Below are 19,303 nucleotides of genomic sequence, written 5' to 3' on the forward strand. Positions count from 1 at the left end.
CATATATTGAAGCCCTAACCCCCAGTGTAATGGTATCTGAACATGGGGTCTTTGGGTGGTACTTAGGGTTGGACAAGGTCATGTGGTTGGGGCCCTGTGATGGGATTAGTGCCCTTATAGGAATGGATACCAGAGAGCCTGATCCCTCTCCCTGAGATAGATGGAGGACACAGTGAGAAGGTGGACATCCCCAAGCCAGGAAGAGAGCCTGCCCTGGGAAACTGGATTGGCCAGCACATTGACCTTGGACTTCCAGCCTCCAGGACTGTGAGAAAAATACATCATACATGTCTGTTGCTTAGGCCACCCTGTCTAGGGGTTTTGTTATGGCAGCCTGCGCTAACTAAGACACCCTCCTACTTGAGGAGGACAGGGCCCCACGCATGAGGAGGAGGGGATGCTGGGCTCACCTGGTTGATCATGCACGTCTCCAGCTCTTCCTTGGAGAAACCCGATTGGCCCCTTTCCTTGCTCTGATAAAATGGAACAGAACAAACTCTCAGAGACGCTCTGGGGCAGGAAGGGCTCCCACTTTCCACCCAACCCAACATCTAGTCAACGAGGGGATGCTTTCTCAAAAGCTGATCATATACACGTCGACATTACACGTATGGACTGAAGCATGAGACCATTCATTGTCCTTGTGATGAAATAAATAGATGGATGAATAAGTTGCTTTACTATTCTACTGGCAACAATGAAGATGAAGAGATGGTATGTTATTTCAGGTAACACAGTATAAGGACACTGGGGAGGTTTTACACGACACACTGCCAGGATGTTTGGAAAACCCGGTCCAGGCAGTGGCCCTCCTTGGATTTCGACCATGACCACTGATGTCCAGTACTCTGGCCAGCTGGGATGAACAGTCGGACAAGGGCTGAGTGTGTGGCTGGGGGCTGGGGGGCCTGTGTGTGTGTGTGTGTGTGTGTGCACATTGCCTGCATGCAAGCCCCAAACCTCACCCGGTACCACATGAAGATGGTCTTGAAGGCGTTTTCGTTGGAGCAGGAACCGCAGGCCATCGTGATGAGCTGGGACATGCCTTTAGGAGCCACCTGTGGGAGGGAAACAGCTGTGGGCTCCCCGCCCCCTCAGCTGGAGCGGGGCCTCTGCAGGGGCTGCACACTGGGCCCCGGAGGCTGTGGGAGTCTGGGAGGGAAACAGGGATGCAGTCCCGGAGGCAGTCTGACTGGGGCGGGGTGGACGAGAGGCCCCAAAAGGCCCCAGGTTGGAGGCCAGACAGGAAAAAAGGTGAAGAAAAGCCCAGACATCCCTCCTGACGCAACCTCTGCCCAGAGACACCCGCATTTTACAGGTGGGAATTCGGGGTTCTGAAGGACTCTAATCCTTGTAGCAACTGAAACCCAAAGGAGGACTGAAGGGCACAGGCAAAGGCCCTGTCGTGGGATCAATACTAACTTCCCCGGGTTCCCTTTTTCCCGCACACAAGGGATCCCAGCTTTTCTTGCAAAGGAAAATTAAAAAGACTCTTCATGAAAGAAACAGCACGGAGAGCAAGACTGAAGTAGAAACATCCCATCCTTAATCATTATGGATCTCAGTTCTTTCCTTCCCTGCTGCTCCAGCCTCCTGGAGACCAGAGCTGCGGGCCAGCGTGGTGAAGGGCAGAGGTGGGTTCTCACGGTGGCAAGCTGTCCCCACAGACTCACTGAGAGCAGGGACTCCCGGAGCTTCTCCACAAAGTTCTCAGGAGGAAAGACTCCGAGGGCAGGTCTGTTGATGAATGTGCTCTGCAAAAAAGCCAGGAGACCAGCAGTGACTTCTCGACCTGACCCAGCTCCCACCCACCAGCGATGCTTTTCAGAGTGGATGTGTTCCACGCTGTGGGGAATGGTATAAATACTTCCCTGCGTTTTTAGAGAAATCCACTAGGATTGCTCTGGGTTTAAAACAAAGTGTCAATTTCTTGGTTGGGATATTGCACTATCACTAGGTAAGATGCTACCATTGGGGGAAACTGGATAGAAAATACATGGGACCTCTTTGTACTATTTTTTGCACCTCCCTCTAAATCTGTAATCTTAAAAAAAAATCAGAATGATTGAAAAACAAAAAATGGACAATAACAATTACTGGTGAGAATTCTCATTCACGGCTGGTGGGGATGTAACGTGGTGCGGCCACTTTGGAAAACAGGTTGGTAGTTTCCTATAATGTTAAACAGACACACACCCTATGACCCAGCAGTTCGCTCTGAGGCATTTACCTAAGAGAAAAATGACAGCATATGTCAGACAAAGATGTGAACGGATATGAAGGTTTGTTGTGGCTTTTATCTTCAGTTGCCAAGAAATGGAAACAGCCCAAATGTCCTTCCACTGGGGAAACGATAAATAGACCGTGGTATAGGCACACCATGGAACGCTGCTCAGCAATGACATGGAACAATCTACCCACACACTTAACAACACGGGAGAATCTCAAAGTCACGATGCCGAGTGAAAGAAGCTGGAATGAGGGTCACCCACTACAGGGCTCCATTCCTACGACATTCTGGAAAAGGCAGAACTATTGGGACAGAAAACAGCTCATGGCTGTCAGGGGCTCGGGTGCGATCGGCTACCCATGGGCTCAGGGGAATGTTTGGGGAGATGAATGGTTTGTGTCTGGATTTTTTTGGATTGTGGTTAAAAAACAAGTAACATAAAATTTACCATCTTAGTCATTTCTAAGCGTATAGTTCTCGGTAATGTTAAGAATATTCATATTGTTATGCAACCATCATCACCATCCGTCTCCAGAACTCTTCCATCTTACAAAACTGGAGCTCTGCCCCTACTAAACACTGACTCCCCATTCTCCCCTCCCTCCAGCCCCTGGCCACCAGCATTCTACTTCCTGTCTCTGATCTTGAGGCCGCTAACCACCTCAAATAAGTGGAATCAAACATTATGTGTCCTTTTGCGACTGGCTTATTTCACTTAGCATAATGTCCTCTAGGTTCATCCATGTTACAGCATACGGCAGATTTTCTTTCCTTTTTTTTTTTTTTCTCCTTTCCTTTTTAAGGCTGAATAATACTCCACTGTATGGGTATGCCGCATTTCCTGTATCTGTTCATCTGCTGATGGACACTTAGGTTGCTTCCACCTTTGGGCTACTGTGAACAGTATGAATATGGGTGTGCAAATGTCCGGGTTTTGACAGTGGCTGTACAATTATGCATTTTTAAAATTTTTAAAGTTTTTATTTATTTATTTTTTGGCCACGTGGCTTGTGGGATCTTAGTTCCCCAAGCAGGGATCAAGCCTGTGCCCCCTGCAGTGGAAGCGTGGAGTCCTAACCACCGGACCACCAGGGAATTCCCAGATTATGCATTTGTTGAGACCCCAGAACTGTACCTGCAAAGGATGGATTTGACTGCATGTGAATTACACTTTAATTAAAAAAAAAAAAAAAACGGGGAAAAAAGAGGCTTCAGTAGCTCTGCAATTTCTAAATAGAATGAGCCTTAGGAGAGCAATCTGATAAGGGAGCTGGTTAATAAATGAATGAGCTGCATATGAAAAAGCAGTGTTAGAAAAATTCCTCCCCGCCCCCACCCCACCCCCGCCCCGCACCATTTTGATAGATGTGCGTCCAGAGAAGGATTTCCCTCTGTAAGGAAATCAACAATGCAAGCCTGACGCTAAACAGACACTCGCTTCTGATACCCAGGAAAGAGGGAGTGGTTATTTACAACAAAAAAGAGAACCACTCTAAATGCCAACATTAGGTTAAGTAAACGAAGGCGCATTAACTGAAGGTGATGTTGTATTGCCGGAAAAATGTCGTGTAAAAAGAATGTTACAATTTTACTTTAGGGTTCGCTGAGTGTTGTACCTTCTATGGGTTTTGATAAATGTATAATGATGACACGTGTCCACCATTATGGAAAAGACACAAATGGAAATGCAAATGGGTATAAGAATAGAGCGGTCCAGTCCCTCCAGGTCTAGCCAGTGCCCCCTGGAAGGCTTGGTAAGAGTCTGGGAGGGGTCTGTCTGCTCAATGGACAAGAATGAGGTCATCAGGAAGTGGACTTGGGTAATAGAAAGGGATTGTACTAAATGCAATGCAGCGTACTGGATTGGATTCTGGGGACCAAAATCATGGACACTAGTGGAAAAACGGGAAATCTGAATAAAGTCTGTGGTAGGTAATGCACCAATGTTAATGTCTTAGTTTTGACAAGGGTACCATAGAGAGGTGAGGTGTTAACCTTGGGGGAAACTGGGTAAAAGGTAGATGGGAACTATCTTCACAACTTGTAAATCTGAAATTAGTCAAAAATAAAAACACTGAGTCTGGAATTCCCTGGCGGTCCAGTGGTTAGGACTCGGCGCTTTCACTGCCGAGTGAAATCCCTGGTCAGGGAACTAAGGTCCCGCAAGCCGAGAGGCACAGCCAAATAAATAATAAAAATAAAAACATCGAATTAAAAAGTATGGAAGGTTTGATTGAGCCTGGGATTTGGGAACTTCTCAGGCACCCCTCTCTCTCTCGGACTCAATCGTGTAATAAACTCAGTGCAAATCCAAATGGGGGCATCACTCCATCGGAGGAAACCCAAGGATAGGGAGGCCCCAGCACTCATCCTTCTGGTGGCATTGGGATTTGGCGTGGCCCACTAGAGTTCATGGCAGGCTCATACCTCTGTTGCCTCTTCTTCTTTGTGACCAGCCGGGTGGGTCTAGGATAAGCGGTGGAGGGAGTTAACCGTTTTCACCGTAGAGCTGGGGAAACGGAGGCCCAGAGAGGTCAAGCATCCTGCCTCAAATCACACAGACGGGAAGGGGCAGAACCACGACTCAAACCCAGGTTTGCTGACTTCAGATCCCACCCTCTGCCAGACGCCGCAAGCAGTCTCCACCCGAAAATGTCAGTGCCGGACACGAGTTTACTTGGCACAGCCCAGAGACCTTGGGTGGCCTGTGGGGGCTGCCGAGGGGCCTTTTGTTTTGGCTTCGAGTTATTAATGGGATCCAAAGAAATCAAGCACAGCACGAGATCAGGATGGAGGCGAACTGCCATCACTGGCAGCGGGGGAAGCGGCTCACAGAGGGGATGGCCGTGCTGGCAGCGTGACTGCCTATCTGGGCCCAGGGAAGATGTGGAGGTGGTACTCCTGTTTGGCAAAGCGTGATATTCATGAAGAACAGAAGATACCTGGGACTTTGGGTAGCAGAATCAATTGAGGACAGGTTTCTAGAATCCTCGCCATCAGACCTGCTGTAGCGGGAAGAGAATGAGCTTTGGTTTAAGCGGCTGTGCAACCTGAGGCAAGTCACTTAACCTCTCTGGTCCTTAGAGTCCTCATCTGCAAAAATGAGGATCCCTTCCTGGGTGCTCAGAAGGAGCCAGTGGGAAAACACAACATACAGATGAGGCAGGAGCTCAGTCTTGAAGGACAGAATCACGCAGGTGAAAAGGCCTGGAGGTCACACTGATGTCTCAGCTGACCAGGCCAGCTGCCCTCCAGCCAGCCTAGCCAAGGTGCCACGGATGTCAGTCGGCACTCATCACACATTGCAATGGCGGGGCATGTGCAATGCCCAATAATTATTGTGTAACCTGTGGGCAATGTAATGAGATGGCCCTGGTGACATAAGAAGTTCTAACTGGAACCCAGATATTGGATCCAGGTGACATGGCACATGAATAATGGATGATGTGTTTGGGGTACAAAAGGGTTGATAAGCCCTTCTCAGAACTTCAATGACTTGGCAGGAGCCTGCCCAGGACAGGTAAAATACCTTGACCACCACCTGAGCGCATTTCCCGCTAAGAGTTTGGAAGACCCAAGATGTCAATCAACGGTCGTCTGGTCTGATGCCCCAGATATACTCTGCTGAGCTTGTGGCGGTCAGCTGTCACTTCTCTAAGGCTGTGCTGGTCACCGTGCCCTCTGCAGGACGTCAGCACAGACTGTGATCTAGACCATGATCCAGACTACGGTCTAGATGGTGATCTAGACGGATCGAATCTGTGATCCAGACTGTGGTCTAGACTGTTCTGGACTGTAATCTAGACTGTGATCTCGCCATCAAATCCAGCACCAAGGACAGTGCCCAGCACATAGTAGGCACTCCATCCATCAGTAAGCAAACAGATGTCAAGAAGTGAGGCTGAAGAAGCAGAAGCCAGATCACAGAGGGCTTTACACTTGCAGTGGAGGAGCTGGGATGCATCCTGAAGGCAGTAGGTACCAGGAGAGGGTTCCAGGCACAGCGCAGCTTGGAGGGTGGTTTGGAGGAGGTGAGAATAGACGTGGAGGTGGGAGGGAGTGATGAAGAGGGGCTGTTGAGGAAACTCCAAGTGGAAGTTGGGGGCAGAGCCAGGACAGGCCCAGGACTGGGTGGGAGAAGGGAGGATGGGGGGTGGCATCCAGGTCCAGGTCCCGGGCAGGATGGGTGGGGGCAGGGCATCCCCCGAAATCAGAATCCCTGGGCCTGGAAGTCACGTGCTGCTGGGCAACTGTGCCTCCGGAGGCAGCTGACACTGCAAATGTGTCTGGTGTGTTTGTTGACATAGTTTTTTAGCACCAACTGCTGAGGCATCTGGGATCCGCAGAACGTTTCGAAACAAAGCGGGGCTCTGAATGTAAACACACGCCTGGAGCCACCGACGGGCCTTGCCAGACACCCTCCGGAGGACGCGGCCTCTGCTGGAGCAGCCCCTAGACTTGTCAACTAATTGGAGGTGAGAACCATGTCCAGGCCCCTCCCAGGCAGGCACACCCACAGGTAAAGAGGACCCGAGTTCTTTCCTATTATCTTCTGCTGTTCAGATTCAAGGGAAAACGTTTAAGACTGGATAGTCAGTTCCTGACGTGGTCGGGCTCTCGGGCCCCCTGCTTTTCTTTGATTTCCTTTTAGGAATCACACTCTTTGTCACGTGTGGACACGTATGTCACACCTGAGAAAAATGAAAGCCCCAATGACAGGCAATGCCCGGGAGGGTGGGGAGTGGCCGGAGCTCTCACACTGCTGGAGGGAGAAGATTTGGAAAAGTTTGGAAAGCTGTCCGGCGGGATCTGCTGAGGCCAACTGTGTGCGCTCACTATGGCCAGAGACGGACTGGCCTTGTATCATGGGACGCGTGAATGTGCCATTGAAAGACACACTGGAAGGTTCACAGTAGCAAGCGACCCAGATGCTCATCAGCGGTAGGCAGGATGTTAATTGCAGCGTGTTCACACAATGGAATGATTAGAGCCAGGAGGATGGATCCTCTGCGGCTACCAAGGATGCATCTTCAGGTGGATTTTGAGTGAAATAAGCCAGACGTGATAAAGGGCACAGCCGGTACGATTCTACTCATGTGCCGTTAGAAGTAAGGGGAGTGGTCGGCCTAATTTGGTCTGGGGGAATAGGAACTGGGTCAGGGCATGTTGAATTCAGTGGGGGTGAAAAGCATCTTACCCTTGTGATATAGAAAGCACAGACATCTCTATGGTGCTTATTATCTACGTATGTACCACATCGTATACATATATACCACACACCATAGGTGTGTTGTCGGCACAATTATGAAGATGCCCCAAGAAGATGTCCCAACCCTCATTCCATCCCCGGGACTGTGAATATATTGGCTTGGCCAAAAAGTTCGTTCGGGTTTTTCTGGGGAAATCGCAATGAACTTTTTGGTCAACCCAGTATCACACGGCAGAGGGAACTTTGCAGACGTAAGTAAGCTTCGTATTCAGTTCAGAAAGGAGGCTGTTCTGGATTTTCTGGATGAGCTTAGTGCAACCACACAAGCCCTTTGCCGAGGGCAGCGGCAGAGAGAGGGATTGGACCAGCCGTTGCTGGCTTGACGATGGAAGGACCACGTGAAACAAACTCTGCCAACAACCTGCCCGAGCCCCAAAGCGGATCCTCCTCCAGAGCTTGCAGCTAAGAGCTGACCTCAGCTTCGTGAGCCCCAAGGCAGAGCACTCAGCTGAGCCGACCAGACTCCGGACCCACAAGATCTGTGAAACCATAAATGCGTGACGTTTTAAACCCCTAGGCTGGCGGCAGTTTGTGATGGCAGCAACAGGAAACTAATGTCTAAAAAGGCTCCTTAATGGAGTGATAATTGAAAAAAGAAAGTTGGGAAACACTGGGTTACAAGGGAAAATTCATTCAGCAGTACACTCAGCATGTAGGCATGTCTCCACGTGTGTGTTACAGCCAGTGTCATCAATCATCAACGGCGCCCACAACAGAGAAGAATCTGGCTACAAATGTTAACAGTGCCGAGGATGAGAAACTGTGTGTCACCTGCCCCCTGCCTGCCACTCCAGTCATACTTGGATCCTTCCTGGCCCTCTCTGCTCCGGCTGTGCTGTCCTCTTTTGTTCCTGAAGCTCTCTGCTCCTCTCCCTCCCACCCTCCTCTCCCTGCAGGGACCACTCTTCCCTGACCCCCAGCCCCTCCATCCCCAAAAAGCCCAGCTCCTGTGGGTTTTATTCCCAGCACCTCCTCTAGCTGTGTGACCTTGGACAAATACTTAACCTCTCTGTGCCTCAGGTCCCTCCTCTGTAAAACAGGGATAACAACAGTAGCTGCCTCATAGACTTGGCAACATTCAATCTGTGAAGTGCCAGCCACAGTGTTTGCACATATTATGCTCGTAACTATTGTTTGTTATTATCATTATCACTGTTTTATGCCCACATAACACTGACTGCCTCGGTCTGTAGCACTTAGTATGTTTGCAATTCTCTACTTATGTGTGTGGCTAACTGGCTGCCTCCATGGGAGCAGGGCTCACCCAAGGCGTACCAAGCACTTAGCGCATAGTATGTGCTCAATAAAAACTTAAGGGATGACTGAAGGGATGGACTATTTCCAAAGGCTGCCCCAGTGATCCTCTGAATCTCTGTGAACACTGCATAACCCGGGGACTCACCACATTTTGAGGCTGTTGGATGAGTTTCATGAGAGCAGGATGATTGTAACCTGGGGAGAGGAAGATATGGTTAGAGACCAGCATCAGATCCGGGGGTCCCATGCCCCTCCCTCCCATTGCCTGCCCCCTCCCTTCCCTTCCAACCCTGCAACTCTCTTTACACACAAAGGCCCATTCCTGGGACCCAGCCCAGATTCCCCTGACTCAGAATCACTCAGGGTGAGGCCCCCAAGTCTTCCACTAGTTCTCTGGATGACGCTGATGTTCAGGTGGGAGACACACTGGACTAGACAGACAGTGAATGAAGGTTAAAGCTAACTCGGGACCAGGGTTGGGAGGGTTCCCCAGGCCTGCGTGACGAATTGCAAACGTGGTCCTTGCCTTCCCCGCCGGTGTCCACCGCTTGAGTCAAATCTCAACAGGCATTCAGTCAGGGACTGAGGGAGGGAAGGATGCTGGCTGCACTCTGCGACCAGCACAACCGGTGCTGCCTGAACACATTTGCTCATGTCCAGCCTGGGCCTGCCACCCCGCGACAAGGCCGAGGATGCCCTTTGATTCCGCAAAATTGCTCTTCTACGAATTTATCCTACACGTGGATAAAAACCCATGTAGGGACTTCCCTCGGGGTCCAGTGGTTAAGACCCTGTGCTTCCACTGCAGGGGATGTGGGTTTGATCCTTGCCCAAGGAACTCTGATCCCACATGCCGCAGGTGGCATGCCAAAAAAAGACAAAACCCAAAAAACCTGTGCATACCTATCTTCATGGTGACTCGCCAACATCTGCAGGCTTGAAAGCAACCTAACGTCCATCAACAGCAGATCAGTTGTTGCCAGGATTAGCAATACTGAACACAAAGTCTCTTGCACATAGTAGATGCTCGATAAAATGGGATATTATAGAGGAGGGAAGAGTAAGACAGGCCCACACAGCACTGGAGCCAGATGTCCTGGGCTCTGCAGAGCCTTTACTGCCATTTACTGAGCATCTGTGTGCAGGGGGCTTTCTGTTCCTTATTGCTAATCCTGGCAACAACTTGCGCAGGAAGGCCAAGTTTGTAGGAGGCACTGAAGTCAGGAGACCAGATGCAGGACCCTCAAAGGCAGATGCCAAGTGTTCAGCCCGATAGATATTGGTTGAATGATGGAACAATGTGAAGATACAGTAACACAGGCTAGAACTCAAAACTGTTACAGATCAGAAAACACATCAGTGACTCTTGGAGCAGGAAGCAGACTTTGGAGAAAAACCCCCAGTCTTCAAGTACCACATTTTTTTTTTATCATGCATATTTTGCACCTACTTTCTTTAAACCAATTAACTTTTTAATTTAAAGAGATTTACTTTGGGATTTCCCTCGTGGCCTAATGGTTAGGATTCCAGGGTTTTGCTTCCATGGCTCAGTTCGATCCCTGGTCCGGGAACTGAGATCCCCGCAAGCTTTGCAGAGAAGCCAAAAAAAAAAAAAGATTTACTTTTGAACGGACACTTTCTATCACTAGGGTAAGAAAGCTGCCCAAGGCTCTGAACCTGGGGCCTGCTCTCCTCCATAACAAGAGATTAACAAGTGTAGATTCAGGTGTTAAAGGCCCAGCATCACCCAGGGGAGACTCTCTCCTGATGGAATTAAAGAGTGAACAGATTTGAAAAGCCTGTGGTTTCACTCTGCGGGATGCAGGGAGCGTGGGTTGGGGCAGTGATGTGGGGACCAAGGGGGAGAGTAATTAACATTGTTCCTCTGCCTCTCCACTCCACCCCTCCCCGCCCCACTCACAGCTGTGCTGGGACCAAGGCTGGGGAGTGCTCAGTACTCAAGGAAGGTACACTCTGTGGGGCTTTTCCAACTGACCTTTGGCTAGAGGTCTTCCAGCTCTGACTCTTTATCACGCTGCCTGGGTATTTATGACTTTTCTGCCTCAGTAGATAAGGCAGTTTCAGGGAATCAAATTAAGCCACAGATGCAGCATTTCCTATTGGCTTCAGAAGGAGAGATGAAAGCAGAGCTGGCCCTCTGATCAGGAAATCCTATGCCTGGGCTTTTGATGCCATGGGCCCCCGCACTGCAGGGCAGGGGCGGCTGTCTGGGAGGCTGCTATTACAGAAGTCAGCTTGAGAGGCAGAGTCATTGGTTCAAATCCTGGGCTCCCTGGACAGCTGGGGGAAGCTGCAACCCCTTGAAACCTGGCTCCCCATCAATAAACTGGAAGTGATAGTAAAAGACCCGATGGTATAGGACGGTCTTAGGGATTACCTGAGATAACATGGAAGGCAGACAGTAACTTCTCAATAATTATTAGTTTAAAAAAATCATCTCGGGCTTCCCTAGTGGCGCAGTGGTTGAGAGTCCGCCTGCCAATGCAGGGGACGCGTGTTCGTGCCCCGGTCCGGGAAGATCCCACATGCCGCGGAGCGGCTGGGCCCGTGAGCCATGGCCGCTGAGCCTGCGCGTCCGGAGCCTGTGCTCCGCAACGGGAGAGGCCACAACAGTGAGAGGCCCGCGTACCGCCCAAAAAAAAAAAAAAATCATCTCATTGACTACAGATGCGGGAAAAAAGGTGGCCAGAGAGGGAATTTTTTAGAACTTCTTTTAACAGCTACTGCTAGCCTGATCCTCCCACCCCCCCATAGAGATGCTGGCTGGCTGGGGATTGAAGCAGAAGGAGCCCCGGGTGGTTGTGGTGGGGGGTGGTGTGAAGGATGCAGAGGTTAGCTGGGAAGAGACTGGCCCACAGTCCCAGGAAAACTCGAGATCTTATCCCGTTCACCCCAACAGGATATGGAGAGAGGGTTTTGTAAATCTTGGACTCCAAATCGCCTTCAGAGGCCAAGGGATCTCTGAATGATGAACTTCCCCCAAACAATGAGTCATCTGCCAACTGTTGAATCTAATCCCTTTTTTTTTTTTTTTAATTTGGCCTCACCGTGCAGCTTGCGGGATCTTAGTTCCCCAAGCAGGATCGAACCTGGGCCTCCATAGTGAAAGTGCTGAGTCTTAACAACTGGACCACCAGGGAATTCCCCAAATCTCTTTTTTCTAAAAATTTTTATTGGAAAAAAAAGTATAGCTTTTTTTTTTTTGGTATGATTCTTTTTATTTTTTATTTTCTGGCCGCACTGTGTAGCATGTGGGATCTTAGTTCCCCAACCAGGGATCGAACCTGCGCCCCTGCAGTGGAAGCGCAGAGTCTTAACCATTGGACTGCCAGGGAAGTCCCCTATGGGAGTATAGTTGTTGTACTAGTTTGTGTTGTGTTAGTTTCAGGTGTCCAGCAAAGTGAATCAGTTATACATATACATATATCCATTCCCTTTTTTTTTTTTAAGATTCTTTTCCCATAGAATCTCATCTTAATGGGAAATAAATAGGTTCAAGGGACTGGGCAGGAGAAAAGCAGAAGAGGCATGGGGACCTAAAGGGGGGTCTCAGGGGAAAGACCCCAGGCGGCTGAGTGCAGGGGCTTGGAGGGGGGTGGGGAGCTGTTGATGGGGAGCCCAGGATGTCTGCCATCATCCACTAAGGGACAGGTTTCATCCGACGCTCAGCCTACAAACCAGCGGATGCTATGGGTAATCCATCGACCCAAGAAACATGGACCATCCGAGCTACAAACAGCAGCCACCTGCACGTGCCAATCAGCCCCGTCTGTCCCGTCTGCCATGCCCTCCTGCAGCAGCACAGCCTCGCTCTGGATGGCCAGGAGGGGAGCCTGGTAAGGCAGAGGCTACTGGTGCCCCTCCAGGTCACCTTTCCTGGGCAAGCCACCCCTCTCCCAGCTGCTCTGTGTGTGTGTGTTGGCGGGGGGCGGGGGCCGTGCTGCTAATCGCTCCAGCTGCCTCCTTCTCTGGAAAATTGCCCCTGGTGAATGGAAGCTGCTTCGCCCAAGAGATGACACAAGTCCTTCCCTCTGGCAGCTGATGGGCAGGGACCGACTGGCCCAGGGGTACCAAAAGGCCAGCCTCTTTGCCTTGGTCTGGGACCGACTCTGGGGTGCAATGCCCGCTTCAGAGACCCCCGTGGAATCAGGCTGTGGCTGGTCTCTGGCTGAGACCTCATCCTTCTTAACTTCCCCTTGCCCTCTGCTCTCTCCCTCCCTGTCCTTTCTCCCAAGAGCTCTCCCTCAGTTAACCACTTGCACCAAATCCCTGCCTCAGGATCTTCTTCCAGGAATCCTAAGACTGCTGACATTGGACATGGGTTCACATTCTACCTATGCTTCCTCTCCAAGCTTTGCTCATCTACCTACAAAATGGGCATATGTACCCAGATCCATACTTGTGGGGTTTGGGGGAGGAGTAAATGAGAAAAGACATATAAAGTCCCTAGTAATACATGCTCTACGAATGACCTGTTCCTTTTCTCTGCCCTTGAGGGAAGTGTCTGGCTGCACACAAGGATGCACATCTTGGAAGGAATGGCTGAAGTCTGGAGAGCCACAACTACACGGAGACACAGGCTACATTCAGGGACTGATTTTCCACCTCTTACCTATGGGGACAGAGGAGATCTGGGAATAAAGATCCAACATCCGGTTGCCATCCACGTCCACCAGGTAATTGCCTCGGCTCTCTTCGTAATTGCAGAAAAAGTGCACGGCTTCTGCATTCTTGGGGAAAGGAGAGACTGGATCAGGCTCACTGCAATTCCTTAGACCCTCAGTCTTTCAGGATTAAGCTTGAATTGATGAAGTAAGCCATGTCCTGCCCATTTATGGACACATGGACGGTATCTGTGGGTGCTGGCAGTGTTGGATTTTTTGCCCTGCTGGTAATTACATGGGTGATTTGCTTTATAATTGTTTATTAGGCTGTGGATTTGTATTTTATGATTTTTTTCTGTATGTGTTTTATATATCACAACAAAAAAGATGGAGATATAACTCTGAAGAAGATTCTGAAAAGTTAAAATGTATATAGTAAGCCTTAGGGCCTAAGAAAACTAAAAAATATATAGTGATTATGAAAGAAATGAAAATGGTACACTAGAAGATATTCACTTTATGTACAAAAAATTAGTAGAAAATGAAGAGAGGAACAAAAAAGACATGAGACAGAGAGAGAACAAAAAATAAAACGGAAGCTGTAAATACAACTACACCAATAATAACATTAACTGTGCATGGATTAAGCAATTCAATAAAAAAAATCAGAAACCATCAGACTGGATAAAAAGATTCAGTTAAAAAAAAAGTTAAAAAATAAGATTCAGCTATACACTGTCTACATGAGACATACTTTAGATTCAAGAATACAAATGAGGTTGAAAGTAAAAATATGGGAAAAGATATATGATTCTCACAGCAATCATAAGAAAGATGCCATGGTGTCTACTAATATCAGACAAAATTGACTGTAAAACAAACAAAATGTTCCTAGAGGTAAAGAGAGGCATTTTATGATGACAAAAGGGTCCATCCACTAAGACGACTATAAACATATAAGCACCTGCTAACACAGCCCCAAAATACATGAAGCAAAACCCAACAGAATTGAAGGGAAAAATGATTTTATAAGACTAGTTGGAGACTTCGGTACCTGGTTTTCAGCAACGGATGGAACAAACAGGCAGAGGATTAACGTGAATACACTCCAGATCAATAGATCTCACAGACATGCATGGAACACCCCACCCAACAACAGTAAGGTTCATGTCCCTTTCGAGCGCATGTGGAACATTTTCCAGAATAGATGGTATGCTAGGCCATAAAAAAGGCTCAATAAATTTCAAAGGATTGAAATCACTCAAAATAAGTTTCCAACCCCAACAGAATGAGATGAGATTAGAAATCGATAACAGAAAGAAGTTTGGGGGGCTTCCCCGGTGACGCAGTGGTTAAGAATCTGCCTGCCAACGCAGGGGACACAGGTTCGAGCCCTGGTCCGGGATGATCCCACATGCCGCGGAGCAATTAATCCTGTGCACCACAACTACTGAGCCTGCAGTCTAGAGCCTGCGTGCCACAACTACTGAAGCCCACATGACTAGAGCCCGTGCTCCCCAACAAGAGAAGCCACTGCAATGAGAAGCCTGTGCACTGCAAAGCAGCATAGCCCCCGCTCGCTGCAACTAAAGCCCACGCACAGCAATAAAGACCCAACGCATCCATAAATAAATAAATAAAATTTTAAAAAATTTAAAAAGAAAGAAAGAAAGAAGTTTGGGAAGTTCACCAAAATGTGGAAATTACACAACACATAAATAACCAATGAGTCAAAGAAGAAATCACAAGGGAAATTAGAAAAAAAATGTTTAGATCAAAAGTCAGCTGCATGGGCTTCCCTGGTGGCGCAGTGGTTGAGAGTCCGCCTGCCGATGCAGGGGACACCGGTTTGTGCCCCGGTCCGGGAAGATCCCACATGCCGCGGAGCGGCTGGGCCCGTGAGCCATGGCCGTTGAGCCTGCGCGTCCGGAGCCTGGGCTCGGCAACGGGAGAGGCCACAACAGTGAGAGGCCCACATACCGCAAAAAAAAAAAAAGTCAGCTGCATGTTTTTAAAAAAGAGCCAGCACAGATTAAGTGTTTGCCTCCTTTGGTGAAACTGTAACAAAGAAGCAATGGAAGGATTGTTATTTCATCCCCACTCACCTGAATTACATTCAGCTGTTTCATCCCCACTCACCTGAATTACATTCAGCTGTTTCATCCCCACTCACCTGAATTACATTCAGCTGTTTCATTAACTCCTGCAGGAGAGAAGAGAAATGCATTAGAGCAAGGACACATGCTTGCCAGAGCAGCTTAAAATCTTTCATGTTTTCCCAATATTATAAGTATTTTAAAATTGCTTAAAAGAATTAGTGGGCAGGAAACAATTCCTGCCAGTTAAATTACCAGAGTACAACAGACAGGCTGGAGGTTTAGACACTTCAAAGATTACAGTCAAATAAACTATTTAACAAAAAAATTTAAGCTGAAGATATTTATCTAATGTCCAGAAAAGCATGGGCTCTCTTTTTATTAAGGGGTAAAAAAAAAAGGCTTTAACATCCCATTAGGAAAATAAAATTAACTGAAAATAGAAATTTGCACATCAAAGAACCATTTATAATTATAATCTGAACACCCCACTTGCACAATTCCACATAGAAACCGGGAACTACAAACTAGTGGTTTTACTATTACAAGGATTTCTTCTTTAAAAACAAGTCAACATAAAGTAAACTTTAGCGATTAGTGTCATAAAACTATGTATTTCCACGTAAAAATACAAAATAATATTCATGACAAGAATATGAAATTTATTCCAAGTATTTTACGATTATTAAATTAAAATCCACCCTCCCCAAAACAACTATGCATGAAAAAAGTCTTTTGTCAGCAAAAGACTATGCAAAATAACTACAATCATTTACATCGGTTCAAAGATTTCTGTATTTATTAAATAGTTTCAATGACAAAAGAGACAGCTTTTGACTTAAAAAAAAAGACACTGTGGATAAAATCTGCAAAATATGCAAAGAAAATAAATTTGTATTAAAAAGGTTTACACTGTTATATTTTAGGTGCAAACATTAGAAATAGTATTGCACATTACAACACAGAATCAAGGTTAACCAGCCTTCCAAAGTGTGTTGTATGCAGGTTTTGTAGCTTCTTTGAGGAGAAGCAGCAACACCCCTCACTCACCTGTGTCTCTTCCATCTCACAGGCTAACATCAATTCCAGGGATTCAGAGCTACTCTCATACACCCTGTACTGTCACCCTGAGGGCTTCTCTGTACATCATTCCCCTTGCCTAGAACAGAATGCACTCCTTCATCCAATTCCTCCTCGTGGCCCTTTAAGATCAAGCTCAGTGGGGCACGTGCTATACACGCCCTGTGCCATATCACATCGTCATGTTCCTTCACTGTTGTTGGAATGCTGTGCCCCAGCCCCTGACTCTGGACTCAAAGCAAGCCATGTAACTTGCTTTGGCCAACAGAATGAAGTGGAAATGATGGTGGGCCAGTGTGGAGCCTAGCTCAAGAGACCTACAGCAAGCTCTCCTCTTCGGTCACTGTGAGAACAAGCTCAGCCTGGCTGGCTGGAGCATGAGAGATGCACAAAGCAGAGCCAAGTCACCACAGTGACCCAAGACAAGCCTAGCCAGTCATCCCTCAGGCATGTAGATGAGCCCAAGAGAGCTGCCTACCCAACTGCCAGTTAACCCTGGATGCACGAGCAACTTGTATGCTGCTGAGGTTTTGTGACTGTTTGTTACACAGCATTATTGTGGCAATAGACAACTGATACATCTCCTCTGAGAAGACTTCTTTGGCTTCTTATGAAGGAATGGCTTGGTTTAAGGTTCAGGATCTCTAATGGTGAACTCTGAAAGGAGCTAAGGATACGGGGCCCTCAGCTTGGCTGTGTTCTTGCCCCATGGACACTTTTTGCTCTTTTCTGAAACACACCATTCAGCTGTGCTCAACTCACCAGAGATCTAGGCCCTGGGACTTCCGTCTTCATCAAAGGCCCATCATAATCAAATTCAATGTCGACTTTGGCTGCGGCCTGACTGATGTGTCTGGATCCTGCAGTAAACAAAGATGGTGAGAACCCCTGGGGACAGCAGATGTGAGACTCCTGCCCTTATAACACCCAATGTCCCTAACAGAGGCAGTGTCAGTACCTCAGCCCCATCCCCGCCAGACTGCCCCAGAACTCTGAGTGTGGCCACGTGGGCACCACAAGAACGCTGAGGATTTAAAGAAACGGGAAAGCCCGGTGCCAGTGAAGCTGTAAGCAAGAAGGCATGCTCACGTCCTGCTGGTGTGAGGATAAGCTGATGCTGGCTTCCTATTCCTTTCGAATGAGCAATCTCAGTGTTTAGGATTCATCCCAAGAAAATAACGGGACCAGTGCACAAAGATATAGGTTAAAAATATTGGGACTTCCCTGGCGGTCCCGTGGTTAATACTCCGTGCTTCCACTGCAGGGGGCATGGGTTTGATCCCTGGTCGAGGAACTAAGATCCCGCATACAGCACAGGGAGGCCAAAAGAAAAAAGAAAAAAACCAAAAACACACAAAAAATATTTGTCATAGTATTGTTTCTAACAACAACAAAGAGGAAACAACCTAAATGTCCAACAATGGAGAGTTGCTGAATAGAATATGCCACATTCTACCATTTCACAGACAGCGGAATACTGGCAATATTATGTACCCATTATAAAAATTATCCAAATTTTGTAAAAAATTTAATCTATATCCATATGTATATATAGACCTGAGTTTCTCCGCCTCGGGCCTATTGACACTGTGGGCTGTATCTTCTCTGCTGTGGGAGATTGCCCTGGGCACTGCAGGATGTTTAACAGCCTCCCTGGCCTCCACCCACTAGATGCCAGTAGCACCCACCCAGGAGCTGTGCCCCTAGTTGCATCGATCAAAAATCATCCAGGAGAGAATAAGCAAATGTCTAAATTCAGGTGGTCCTCACTTATAGATTTTTTTGGTTAAAAAATATTTGGGGCACAAGTCACTTGCTTGAAACTGATTTCACATTTTTTGCATAGTAATAAACTTGTAGAGGGTTAAATAAACTTGAGTTCCCAGGCTAACCTCACAGAACTTTTTAGCTCAGCATCTTGCTGAAATGAAGGGTAGTTTCAATTCCAAGTCTCACTGATCGCTAAGCAAAAGACGGCTGTGCGGAATCCAAGATAAGTGTGTAATGATTTATAATCAGTAACCCCTAGAAATCCTTTTAATGTCCCTGTTCATCTTTCATCTTCCTGGCACATATTTGGTGGTTGGCAAACGTGAGTTCCTCTTACACGGGTTGCCATACTTGCATCAAACTAGGGAATCTCTAGATGCTTCATATAAATCATATGTGTGATCTTATTTTATCTTTCCACAACCCTGAGGGGTAGGTCGTTATTGTTTGCATTACATAGGAAAGGAAACTAACACTAAAACATGCTAGCATCTCTCTCTGTTTTCTCTCTCTCTCTGTGTCTCACACACACACACACACACACACACACACAACTTGCCAAACTATAAAAAGCCATGATATTAGAAAACATATTTAAATTCATTCTTAATTTTTCATAATTGCTTTGAATATCAAAGAAGGTTTCTGAATTAATTATGCAATAAAGTGTAGCCCTTTGAACGTAAAATCCAGTTAAAATCCAAAACTACCCTTATTTTGAGGCATGAAGGTACCAGCTTTTATTATCTTTTGTTTGATCTTACACTGAAAAGGGAATTACCATTTATTCCATTAGCAGAGAGTTAAAGGTCATGGAACACACTGATGACTTCTAAGAAAACTGTAAACTCTTTCTCTCTTCCAGAGCTCAGGGTTACTGGCCAAGACTGAGTCCAACTAGACCTGCATTCAACAGGGATGCCTATTTGGATAAAAAGAGCTCTTAACCAGTGCTGGTCTTGCTTTGTCTCCAGCA

The 19,303-nt window shown here is 47.5% G+C and overlaps 1 protein-coding gene across 1 annotated transcript in view; it reads right to left on the reverse strand.

The window, feature by feature from the left end:
* ABAT (4-aminobutyrate aminotransferase) overlaps window positions 1–19,303 on the reverse strand; it is an 85,627-nt gene that overhangs the window by 13,036 nt on the left and 53,288 nt on the right. Inside the window, exons 3-9 of the mRNA XM_033839756.2 lie at window positions 17,320–17,417; window positions 15,555–15,584; window positions 13,390–13,507; window positions 8,902–8,951; window positions 1,674–1,754; window positions 966–1,058; window positions 411–473 (exon numbers count right to left, since the gene is read on the reverse strand). Coding sequence (XP_033695647.1) covers window positions 411–473; window positions 966–1,058; window positions 1,674–1,754; window positions 8,902–8,951; window positions 13,390–13,507; window positions 15,555–15,584; window positions 17,320–17,417 — 533 coding nt within the window. The remainder of the gene's footprint in view (window positions 1–410; window positions 474–965; window positions 1,059–1,673; window positions 1,755–8,901; window positions 8,952–13,389; window positions 13,508–15,554; window positions 15,585–17,319; window positions 17,418–19,303) is intronic.

The sequence above is a fragment of the Tursiops truncatus genome, chromosome 15 (assembly GCF_011762595.2).
Source record: "Tursiops truncatus isolate mTurTru1 chromosome 15, mTurTru1.mat.Y, whole genome shotgun sequence".
Taxonomy (NCBI): Eukaryota; Metazoa; Chordata; class Mammalia; order Artiodactyla; family Delphinidae; genus Tursiops; species Tursiops truncatus.